The sequence below is a fragment of the Leuciscus leuciscus genome, assembly GCF_965113295.1.
Source record: "Leuciscus leuciscus genome assembly, chromosome: 1".
In the NCBI taxonomy this organism is placed as follows: Eukaryota; Metazoa; Chordata; class Actinopteri; order Cypriniformes; family Leuciscidae; genus Leuciscus; species Leuciscus leuciscus.
Window position 1 is genome coordinate 21,366,525 of NC_138725.1, and position 12,375 is coordinate 21,378,899.

Consider the following 12,375-nt stretch of genomic DNA (forward strand, 5'->3'; position numbering starts at 1 on the left):
TAGAATGCTCATAAGTTGATTAAGAGAAATTGTTATTTCATGTTAAATTCTTCGTTGTTGTCATCCTGATATAACAAACTCTCATAATTTGGTGGGAGTGTAAATAACCATAAGTTTGTTACAGAAAAGGCGACTGTCTTTTATTTTGAAAATGTTGTGTTGATGTGGCTGACTTCCGGTCTTGGGCTGCGCGATTTTGTTTTCTTTTTGAATGCGCGCTCCCAAGCTAGCGCAGTTTATAGCATATAGCAGCTTGTCATTCCAAATACGGCACTTCGACACGGAGACCTGATAAACATTGATTTTCATGCTTGCAGCCCCTCCAAAGAGGCAAAAGGTGTGTTAATGTAAATCAGTTGAGCATTTTGTCTGTAAATATGTTTGTTTTTTGCATAAATGTAAGTGTGAATGTGAATGTGAACAATGTTAGCTGATCAGTTATATCATTTGTATACATTTCAGCTCTTACGTTGGTGATATGGTGAACGGAGCAAAGTTTATAAAGGATTAAACATCATAAAACCATCAGTAAAAGTCTCATCCTTGTTCGGGGGGCATGCTACAATTTATATATTTATTAATATTACTAGTATATTTATTAATATACTCTACATTCCTACCTCTGAGCCACAGAGCTCCATCATCCACGAACAGTTTGAGTTTCATGTAAATATTTATTCATATGTATGTTGAATGCTACACTTAATTCACATTTATAAACTTAAATATTGAAATGTGCTTTCTCTTCCTTCATAAAATTGTAATGACATTTTTTTTACTCCGGTGGGGCCAATCTTCATGATCTTGCCTAGGTCCCCACAACCCCACGGGCAGTACGAGCGGTAAACCGAGGGTAACGCGATTTGACGCCATTGACTGGCGACTCCCTCACACATCCTTGGTTATAATCGCAATTTTCTCACGGTTTACAAATAGTTGGAAACATTTGGGATATTGTAAGTAATCAAATAAACATGAACTTCAGTCCCCATAATCCTTTGCCCGGACTCATCATGAATTATTGCATTTACCTGTTTGTCATTATCGTTTGTCTCAGCCTATTTATACCATGTTCTCTTTGTCATTTCTCAGCGAGGTTTAGTAGTTGTCACACTGCACGTCTCAGCGCTCTCCCTTGTCTCTTGTGTTTTTATTGTGGATTGTTTGCAAGTGTTTTGACCCTTTGTCTGGCACATGACTACGATTCTGGATTTTCCAATGAAGCTGCGCTTGGATCTTCTCAGAGCGATCCGTGACGCGTTCCCCTCCCAGTCTAGGGGTCGGAGGAGAGGTAATAAAGGAAAAGAAAGTATGATAACGTAGAGATGTAAAGATATGTGCAGAACACACTTCAGCCTCAGTCTCAGAGTGAAAACATAACGCAACTTTAAGGAAAAGTAAAAGTATTTATTTCCTTCATATATCAAAAAGGCTTAACAAAAGATAGGAGTAAATCTTCAGGAGAGAGTAAGCCCTAAAATAATAAACAGAAAAGAAGCAACAACACAAACGTCCCTGAGCTTCCTCTCTAACCAGAAACTGGAAAAAAAAAATATATATACATTGACAAAAACAGAATTAAAGACAATTATGACAAAAATCAGTCAAGGCAAATCAATCATAAAGATCTTCTTTATCAGATCTACTGTGTCCATCTCCTCTCCTGTAAATCTTCCCAAACTCAACACAATGATGAACACATGAGGTCCAGGTGACAACATGGAAATGCAGTTCAATATTTATTTTACTGCTTGATCATTTGTCAGTGTCGTGTCAAAGAGACCTGGAGTATCAACAACAGTTACTGGTCGACCATCAACTTCACCAACTCTCTTTCCACAAACTGTCGTGACTGAATCTAGTCTTAATTCACTGGCAAACTCATCTCTTCCCAGAATACTGTTTCCTGTTGCACTCTTCCCATTTCCTGTCTTCCCGATCGGAGCAATCCTCAGACACTCCTGATCCTCTTGTTCATCTTCAGCACCTGAAAATCACAGCGGTAGAAAGAAAACTTAGTGAAATGAAGCTCAGAACTTTATAACTCAGAAAAAAAAAACATTGTCACTTGCAATAATAATAAATAAATAAAGCTGCATTTATCAGGGTTCAAGCTTTTTAAGGCCTTTAAGCAGATAAGGCAATTTACTAATGAAATATGTGGTTTTTAAAGCTTTTTAACAGTTATAGCGCCACCTATGGTCCGATCTCCATAAAAAGTTGCATGCTTGTTCAGAATGTTGTCACATATATGCTCACCAATTTTCATAAAGTTCTGAGTTTTCGTTAAAGATTTATACACTCATTTTCAAAATGACCCTGTTATAGCTACCCAAAGGGTAAATTAACAATTACAATAGGGTTTCAGCACTGACGTGCTTGAACCCCTAATAATAATAATAATAAACTCAATGGATGGATACTAGGGCTGGGCAAAAAAAAAAATTGATTTCTCGATATTAATCTATTCTCATTTTTTCGAACCGATATTGATTCTTAAATCCCAATAATCGATTAGTCATCTTGTTTTCAGTTGATGAATGAATGAAACATTGTAGTGCGCATCCCATCCAATAAATCGCAATAATCTTTGTGCTTTGTTACTATTGATATGAAACAAAGTCTCAGATTTCAAATTCCATTTTCTTACGAAATTCAAAAACATAAATTATACAATTATATATACCAGCGAATACCATTATGGCGCTGTGGCGTGAAATCGCTCTGGCTCAAGAGAAGCAGCAGCACATGATCTTCTCTTCCACCTTAATAACACCAGTTACAGCGCCAAATAAACATGAATGAGCATCTGAAAGTGTGTTAAAATATAGTACAACTTATCGAAATCCGTATCATGTGACATGGAATCGCTCAATCAGTGTTTCAACCGTGGAAAGACGTCAGTAAAACAGCCTGTAAACAATGTCATGTAACGCCACATTTACCTCAGAAAAACCATATCCAGTGGCCACAAACCCATCAGTCAGCTAGTAAAATTAACTCTAGAGAGGAGCATTTTGCTAAATACTGTATATGCACCATATTATATATTCATAATGCATGTTTGAATAAAGCTGGCAAGTTTTTATGACAGCCATCATTTAAATGTTTATATTTCATATAACTTTATTATTATAAAAATAAATAAAACTGTAATTTAAGTGTTTGTATACAAATAAGTACATTTTTACCTTCAAAATCATAGTAGGCTAATGAAGCCTATAGGCTACAACTGACTCCATAGTTTACAGCATTAGTTAAGAGATTTGTTTTCCTTGAGAAAATTTGCCATGTATTGAACCTGATATCCAAAATAATCAATATTGAATCAAAAACTAATCAAATTGTGAAATGTGTGTCAATACCCAGCCCTAATGAATACCCAGTGTTATGGAAATAGTTTTTTTATGCATTATTTTATTCATATTAAATGATCTTTCCCTATAATAAATCATGTACTTTCCTAATAAGGCAGAGAAAGGTTAAATTGGCTAAGAGCCTAGGCTATGGCCCCATGTTATCTATGTTATGAGATATAAAGATATAAAGAGGGAGAGTCTCCTCTCTGGGCGTGCACTCTCACATTCTCCTGACTGACTGTGAGCCTTTCTTGCAAGAAATTAACCATTATAATCATTGATTGAACATTTGTCTCTTATTCAGAATTGTTTATTGTTGTTAATAGAATGTCGTCAAAAATGAATTTTTAGATTCAATTTCTGAATGTGTACTTGGTCAAATTAGTGCCCAGGTCAAGGCCTCCAAGTACTTTGCAGTGGAGTTGGATTGCACACCTGACATTTCAAAGCAGGAGCTGGCCTCTGCAACTACCCAGTGTCAGAGGGGTATGCAGCAACAATTTTGGGTTCCAGGTTCCTGTTCATAATGGCCAGTGCTGGAATCATCACCATGAAATCTCTTTTGCTTTCTGAAACGTCTCTCTAAACTCAGGGGAAGCTTCCATCTCATTGGCTATTCTTAAGCAAGAAATCTTTAAGAGAGTCTATCATTCCAATGGAAGTGTCCATCGAGATGTTCATTGCCTTGCTGACATAAGTGATCTCTGACAATACATGTAGATCATACCAAACCAAGAGGCACATGAGGAACTCCATGCTGACAATCTTGCCAGACAGCGACTTTGCCTCTGAGACAGTTTTGCCATCTTTTTCCACTTCCTCAAGCTTTTCCAAAGCATCAAGAATCCCCCCCAACTGGAAACGTACCGCTTTGACGAGTTTATTTTTGCTTCCCACCTGGTATCACTCAGAGGCTTCAGTGTAATGTCCACAAATTGTTTCAGAATATCCCACCTCTTCACCGAAGCCGAACAAATGGTGAACAGTCTTTGGAGAGTGCCAAAAAAGGTTAGACACACTCTGTTTGATGACGCAGCATCACATAACAGGAGGTTCAGACTGTGGCTACAGCAGGGGATAAATAGTTAAACATTAACCCGAACTCGACCCGAGCCCGACAGGACCCGAAAAACTCACGGGTTTCGGGTCGGGTTCGGGTTAATGTTTAATTATTTAATGTTTAAAAATCGGGTTAATGGGTAGCAGACCTCTACTCTGGACACTTCTGCTGCACCAATGCTTGCACACCCTTGTGTACCCCTCATATATGAGCCATTGTCATAGCCCCTACAGTTAGCCAACTCCAACCCCAGGTTATCCAGCACCCCAGTCAGTGTTTCTGTGAGGCCTTTACCAGTTGTGTCCTTCACGACTGTGAAGCCAACAAAAGACTCATTGATGGTGGCATTCTTGTTGTCGTCTGTATGAACATACAGGATTATTACGGAGGCCAGCTCCTGCTTTCAAATGTCAGGTGTGCAATCCAACTCCACTGCAAAGTACCTAGAGGCTTTGACCTGGGCACTAATTTGACCAAGTACACATTCAGAAATTGAATCTAAAAATTTATTTTGAGTGCACCAGGAAAGATATCCCGTGGTTTCTTTAGAGGCTTATCTTTCTAAGATGCTCTGCTAGTGTGACATCATATTGTACTATGACATCAATGACACCCAGGAAATTTCCATTTATAGGATCTCCAAACTTAGCATTCTTCCCCTTCAGTGGCAGGTTCATTTCTGCGAGGAAGAGTATGCAGTCGATCACTCTCGTTAACACTACTCCAGTGTGCCTTTTCAGCATCAATGGCTCTTTGCAATGTTCTGTCAATAGTTTTACCAAGGCGTAAGCGTGATGCAGCATTTTTGAAAGACACTGAAAGTTATTGTACCCCACCACAAAGTGTGTGTCAACAACTCTAGCTCCACCAAAAAGCTTACACACAAAACAATACACTATCTGTCCTTTTGGAGTACAGTAACCAATCCCACTGCACTTGTTCTCCATTGGACATTGAACGAAAACAGTATGCTTTGGAAAAACATTGTCTACTCTTGTCTGATCTTGGATACGGCCCATCAGGACATTTGAGTGGGCCATTCTCAAGCATACACTGCCTAAATGAGTCCCCAATCTGGTGTGGTGGTGGCCAGTCAGATGGATCTTCTGAGTAAGGCCTTGTCTCAGCCCTCTCCTCTTCACCTCTCTGTTCCACATTCTCTTCCACCTACTCTGAGCAATGCCTGAACTTTGCCTGTAGTTTTTTGCCTCTTCACAATGACTCGCTTGCTTTAGTCCTCAGTTGTAAGTCGCTTTGGATAAAAAAAAAAGCTTTTTGTCTGCACTATTTTTTAACCAAAAAGGACACAGTGAATAGTCGTTACACTACATCCTTATGCATCACTTTCTGCCAGGATTTTTACGTGCTTTTTTTTCCAAATCACTGAAGTGACCTCGACGTCCGGGTTAGCGGTAGCAGGAATCTGTCAACATTCCTGTTGGTTGAACACGAGTTAATAGATATCAATCAACAAAGTGTCCTGTGCTCACCACACACCAGCTATAGGTGTAGAGGAGAGATTTGGCTATAGGGTGATGTGTGGCTAACTTACACAGAAGAGACTTTGTTGCTCAGCACATGAAAATAAACTTCTTACCATGATTTCAGACTGTGTTGAAGTGGTTTCTCCATTGCATGGATCTTCATGTGTAGATTCAGGCGACTTTTAATACAGAAACTTTTCCCACACTGATCACACGTGTGTGGCTTCTCTCCAGTGTGGATCATCTCATGTGTTTTCAGATTTGCAGACAGACTGAATCTCTTGTCACAGTGTGAACACTTGTAAGGTTGTTCTCCAGTGTGGATCATCTCATGTGTTTTCAGATGTGCTGATCGACTGAATCTCTTGTCACAGTGTGAACACTTGTAAGGTTGTTCTCCAGTGTGGATCATCTCATGTGTTTTCAGAGTTGATGGCTGACTGAATCTCTTGTCACAGTGTGAACACTTGTAAGGTTGTTCTCCAGTGTGGATCCTCTCATGTGTTTTCAGATTTGATGGCTGACTGAATCTCTTGTCACAGTGTGAACACTTGTAAGGTTGTTCACCAGTGTGGATCTTCTCATGTGTTTTCAGATTTGATGGCTGACTGAATCTCTTGTCACAGTGTGAACACTTGTAAGGTTGTTCTCCAGTGTGGATCCTCTCATGTGTTTTCATATGTGCTGGCTGACTAAATCTCTTGTCACAGTGTGAACACTTGTAAGGTTTTTCTCCAGTGTGGATTCTCTGGTGCAGTTTTAAACTGTTTGCTGTAGTAAAAGTCTTCTCACACTCAAAGCACATGTACTCTCTCACAACAGTGTGAATTTTCTGATGTGCGTGTAAATATGGCAGAAGTGAAAAACTCTTTCCACACACAGAACATAAATGTGGCTTCTCCTTTGTATGAACTGTCAGATGTGTCTTCAGGACTGATGTACTAGGAAATGTTTTGCCGCAGTGATCACATGAGAACGGCTTCTCTCCGGTGTGGATCCTCATGTGTTGATTACGATTTGCTATGTGTGTGAAACTCTTCCCACACTGATCGCATGAGAACGGCTTCTCTCCGGTGTGGATCCTCCTGTGACACTCAAGACTTTGTTTGGTTGTGAAACTCTTTCCACATTGAGTGCAGGTGTAAGATTTCTTGGCTCTTCTTTCCTTTAAAAATGTCAGTTCTCCAATCTCCTCCTTCACTTCACTCAGTTCTTCATTCTCCTCCTTCACTTTACTCAGTTCTTCACTCTCCTCCTTCACTTTACTCAGTTCTTCACTCTCCTCCTTCACTTCCATCAGGTCTTCACTCTCCTCCTTCACTTCACTCAGTTCTTCACTCTCCTCCTTCACTTCCATCAGGTCTGACATGAAAGAAAAAAATATTAAATTTAATTTTCATTACATCAAAATAATTAACCGAGAGAAATATAAAGTGAAAGGACATGAAAGTGAGCCCTGATGTAATGGTAGAAAGTAGACAACTGCTATAAAATATTATGATAATTTGATGCCTTTTTCATAAATTGATTATATGTCCTTGAAACTTTCCATGATTGTGAAGGTGGAAAAGGTGGCGTCAAGAGGCAAGTGAATGGTGACGAATTGATAATTTGCATCTGCCTATTATTATCTGTCTACAGAAAAATGAAAGGAATTGCCAAAATCTGTAATTGTTTCTATACTTTTGGAGGGGACTGTATATGTTTGACATCTAAGATGAATATGAGGGAAGAGATCAACATTTCAGCTTTTATTTCCAGGTATTTACACCTGGATCTGATACACAACTTAGTCAAGTCAAGTCAAGTTTATTTATATAGCGCTTTTCACAATACAGATTGTATCAAAGCAGCTTCACAGTATTAAATTAAAATAATACATCAATGCTTGTTTCTAGTGGAAAACGTCCACGTTTGGTAATGCTGATCAATAGTATTTTTGATTGATTAATTAAATTAAATATCCCCAACTGAGCAAGCCAAAGGCAACAGTGGCAAGGAACCGAAAAACTCCATCAGGTGACCTAATGGAGAAAAAAAAAACCTTGGGAGAACCCAGGCTCAGTCGGGGGCCAGTTCTCCTCTGGCATTTATGAACTAGAGGTCGGATTTAACTGTAAGATTAAAAGTATTATATGAATGCCTGGCTGAAGAGATGCGTCTTTAATCTAGTTTTAAACTGGGAGAGCGAGTCTGAGCAACGAACAGTATCAGGAAGACTATTCCAGAGTTTTGGAGCTAAATGTGAAAATGCTCTCCCTCCCTTGGTGGACCTGGAAATCCTAGGTATGACCAAAACCCTCGAATTTAGTGATCTTAAAGAGCGCGATGGATTATAGGGCGATAGAAGAACCGTCAAATAGACTGGAGCTAAGCCGTTTAGGGCTTTATAAGTCAGTAGCAATACCTTGTAATTAATACGGAACTTTATAGGTAACCAATGTAGTGATGATAAAATTGGTGTTATATGATCATATTTTCTTGATCTAGTAAGAACTCTAGCGGCGGCATTTTGGACTAACTGTAGCTTGTTTATTGAGGATGCAGGACAACCGGCTAATAAAGCATTACAGTAATCTAGTCTCGAGGTCATGAATGCATGAACAAATTTTTCTGCATCAGAAACTGATAGCATATTACGTAGCTTAGCAATGTTTCTAAGGTGGAAAAAGGCTGTTCTTGTAACATATGAAATATGATTTTTAAAAGACAGGTTGCAGTCTAGTATAACACCCAGGTGTTTTACTGTAGAGGATAAAGTAACAGGACATCCTACTATGTTAAAGTTGTAGTGTGAGAGGTTTTGTGGGCGGTTTTTTAAACCGATGATTAGTACCTCTGTCTTGTCTGGATTTAATAAAAGAAAATTGCGCGTCATCCAATCTTTTATATCTTTAACACACTCTGTCAATTTGGATAATTTAGCGTTTTCATCTGGCTGTGATGAAATATAGATTTGAGTGTCATCAGCATAACAATGGAAACTAATTCCATGTTTCCTTATAATATGTCCAAGTGGCAGCATATATATTGAGAATAACAGAGGGCCCAACACAGATCCATGCGGCACTCCATAGTTTACTGGAGTAATGATCGATTTTTCTCCATTTAAATAGACAAAATGGTAGCGGTCAGATAAGTATGATCTGAACCAACCTAAAGCTTGTCCTTGAACACCATTATAATTTTGTAGTCGATCTAAGAGTATTGTGTGATCTATAGTATCGAACGCAGCACTAAGATCAAGTAAAACTAGTATTGAGATCCAGCCTTGGTCAGAAGCTAAAAGTAAATCATTTGTGATTTTAACGAGCGCAGTTTCAGTGCTATGATGCGGTCTGAATCCAGACTGAAACTTTTCATAGATGTCATTTTCTTGCAAGAAAGAGCCCAGTTGGGCGGACACAAATTTTTCTAGCATTTTAGACATAAAAGGTAGATTTGAAATGGGTCTATCATTTGCTAGATTATGCGGGTCTAATTGTGGTTTCTTAACTCTTTTAGAGTGGTTTTATAACTGCCAGTTAAAATGTTCTTGGAACATGACCTAAAGATAAAGATGAGTTAATTATATTGAGGAGAGGCTCTTCCACTATATGTAACACTTCTTTCAGTAGTTTAGTTGGTATAGGATCTAATAAACATGTTGTTGTTTTAGATGAAATAATAAGTTTATTTAACTCTTTTTGTTCTATAGTTGTAAAGCACTGTAATTGTTCTTGCGTCGTGATAATTGAGGCTGAATTATAAGGCGCGATTGAGGATTGAACATTTACAATTGTGGTTCTGATGTTTTCTATTTTCTCAGTGAAGAACTTCATGAAATCATTACTACTAAACTGTAACGGAATATTTTGTTCAGGTGACATCTGTAGCCACGGTGGTAAATAAAAACTTAGGATTGTTTTGGTTGTTTTCTATTAGTTTGCGGAGGTGCTCAGCCCTGGCCGCTTTTAGGGCCTTTTTATAACGTGACATACTGTCTTTCCACGCGATTCTAAAGACCTCTAAATTAGTTTTTTCCTCATTTACGCTCTAAATTGCGGGTTTCTCTCTTTAGAACATGCGTAGTATTGTTGTACCATGGTGCTTTACTTTTCTCTCTGACCTTTTTTAGTCTAATAGGTGCAACAATATCCAATGTTCCAGAGAGAATGGTGCTCATAGTGCTAGTTAATTCCTCTAGTTCATCTGTTTGTTTGGGTTCACTGAGCAGCTGAGACAGATCAGATAAGCAATTTGAAAAATTATCTATGGTGGATGGAAGGATTGTTCTGCCTGGTCGATAACACTCCGCAGCATGATATATTACAGGAGTTACGTAATATGCAAGTTACCATGTAATGGTCAGTGACATCATCACTTTGTGTAAAGATATCTATATCGGTTGGATCGGTTCCATGTGATATAATTAAATCGAGTGTATGATTAAAACGATGAGTTGGTCCGGTAACGTTTTGCTTGACCCCAAACGAGTTTAATAAATCTGTAAACGCAGCCCCTAACGCATCATTTGGATTATCTACGTGTATATTAAAGTCTCCAACAATTAATGCTTTATCGACATTGACTAATAGCTCTGAGAGAAAATCTGCAAACTCTTTTAGGAAATCAGCGTAAGGCCCAGGCGGTCTATATACGGTAGCCAAGGCTAGAGATAATAGGGAAGTTTTTCCAACATCTAAGAGCATAACATTTAGTACAAGTACTTCAAACGAAATAAACTTATAACCCGTTTTCTGAGTAACATTGAGAATATCTCTATAGATTGTTGCAACACCGCCGCCACGACCAATCAGACGGGGCTCATGCTTATAGGAGTATCCTGCTGGGGTAGACTCATTTAGATCGAAATAATCATTTGGTTTAAGCAAGGTTTCAGTAAGGCAAAGTACATCGAAGCTATTATCTGTGACTATTTCATTTACAATAACTGCCTTAGGTGTGAGTGATCTAATGTTTAGAAGACCTAGCTTTAGAAATTGTTTTTGTTTACTAATAGCAACATTTTCTGTTTTAATAACAATTAGATTTTTCCTAGATCCTGCAGTAAATTTATCATTTGATCTCACTAAACGAGGAATAGACAGTTTCTATGCAATGTTCTACACTAGAATTTATATCAGTTAACCCTCTGGAGTCTGAGCGGTTTTCTGGGCCCTGGAGGTGTTCTGACATGCTCTGACATTAGTGCTTTTTTCAGTTATTTATAAACATGTTAATGGCAAAGGTGTAAATTCACTCTATATAGCACAAACAGGGCTACCCAAATATGTGATCACCATGCATGTATATTTTTGAATTTTTAAGAGAATAATGTTTATGCGTGGTAAAAAAAAAAAAAAGAAAAAAGTTGCTGAAATAAGACCACAAAACTCATAATAAATATGTGTCAATAAGACTTTTGACTAGTGGATGTTGTCACTTCGAGTTCTGGCTTCAAAATTATGTGAAAATAGTCTTGCTTTATCGTTCACATAAAACAATACATTGATTTAAATTGATGTAAAACAGGTTTTGCTTGGAAAGCCAATATGCGAGGGGGGCGTGAACGAGGAGTGGTTTACACCTGAGAATACAATGTCCCACCCACTCTGCATAATTAGCCATTCATTCAGGTGTGACACTGACTGAGCCACAATGCAAGGACAAAAGATATATTTAGAAGACTTATATTGACCATTTAAGATTTTGCTTACATCTATCTTGTAAATATGTTTTGCTATTTTATTAAAAAGGTTACAATTACAACAATAATTACAATTTCAACAATATTTCAAGTGTACTCTTTCTTTGTAAAAAAAAAAAAAAGAAGATTATAGGCCTACATTTTATCTATGTATTCATTAGTTTGAATATAGCCAACATTGGAACAGCTAACATCTTAGTTGATGACTTTATTTTTGACAAAAATAGTATTTTATATATATATATAGAAATTGCTAAACAAAAGCTTATTTGATGTGGCAGTATATTCTACAGTAAAATCTGTACCCAAATCTAGTGAACAAAATGTTGTCTTTCATATTTCGCCTGACTGTTTTTATGAAATATTAGGGCATATAAATGTTAATTTGCAGTTTAATACGTTGCTTATATAAATAGCCTACATTTTATTTCAACATATTTCAGTCGATTTTTACTCATCTCAGTATAGCAATACAGTTTGCTAAAACATCATCATTCATTCACAAACGCAATTTAAATTTAAACTGTCTTTTTGCGAGCTGTGGTAAACAGCGCGCATCTCTGCCGTTCATTCATCACAAACAGAAACCCGATTCACGTGAGAAGGAAAAAAACTTAGTACAGTATTCCTCAGCTCAGTCGGATCCTTGCTCCTCGATATACCCGCACTTCTGAGGGACATTTTCCATTATTATTATTCCTCACAGCGCTGCGAGACGGTGTAAACAATTAATGATCTGAATAAACTTGTGTTTTCTCGAGCTGATATGGGGGCGTTCACAGG

At 37.9% G+C, this 12,375-nt stretch overlaps 1 protein-coding gene across 1 annotated transcript in view; it reads right to left on the reverse strand.

Moving 5' to 3' along the window:
• Positions 1-1,406: 1,406 nt before the first annotated feature.
• Positions 1,407-12,375, reverse strand: part of LOC309501119 (uncharacterized protein) — a 31,813-nt gene continuing 20,844 nt past the window's right edge. Inside the window, exons 2-3 of the mRNA XM_082173154.1 lie at positions 6,017-7,265; positions 1,407-1,987 (exon numbers count right to left, since the gene is read on the reverse strand). Coding sequence (XP_082029280.1) covers positions 1,981-1,987; positions 6,017-7,260 — 1,251 coding nt within the window. The 5' untranslated portion in view covers positions 7,261-7,265 and the 3' untranslated portion in view covers positions 1,407-1,980. The remainder of the gene's footprint in view (positions 1,988-6,016; positions 7,266-12,375) is intronic.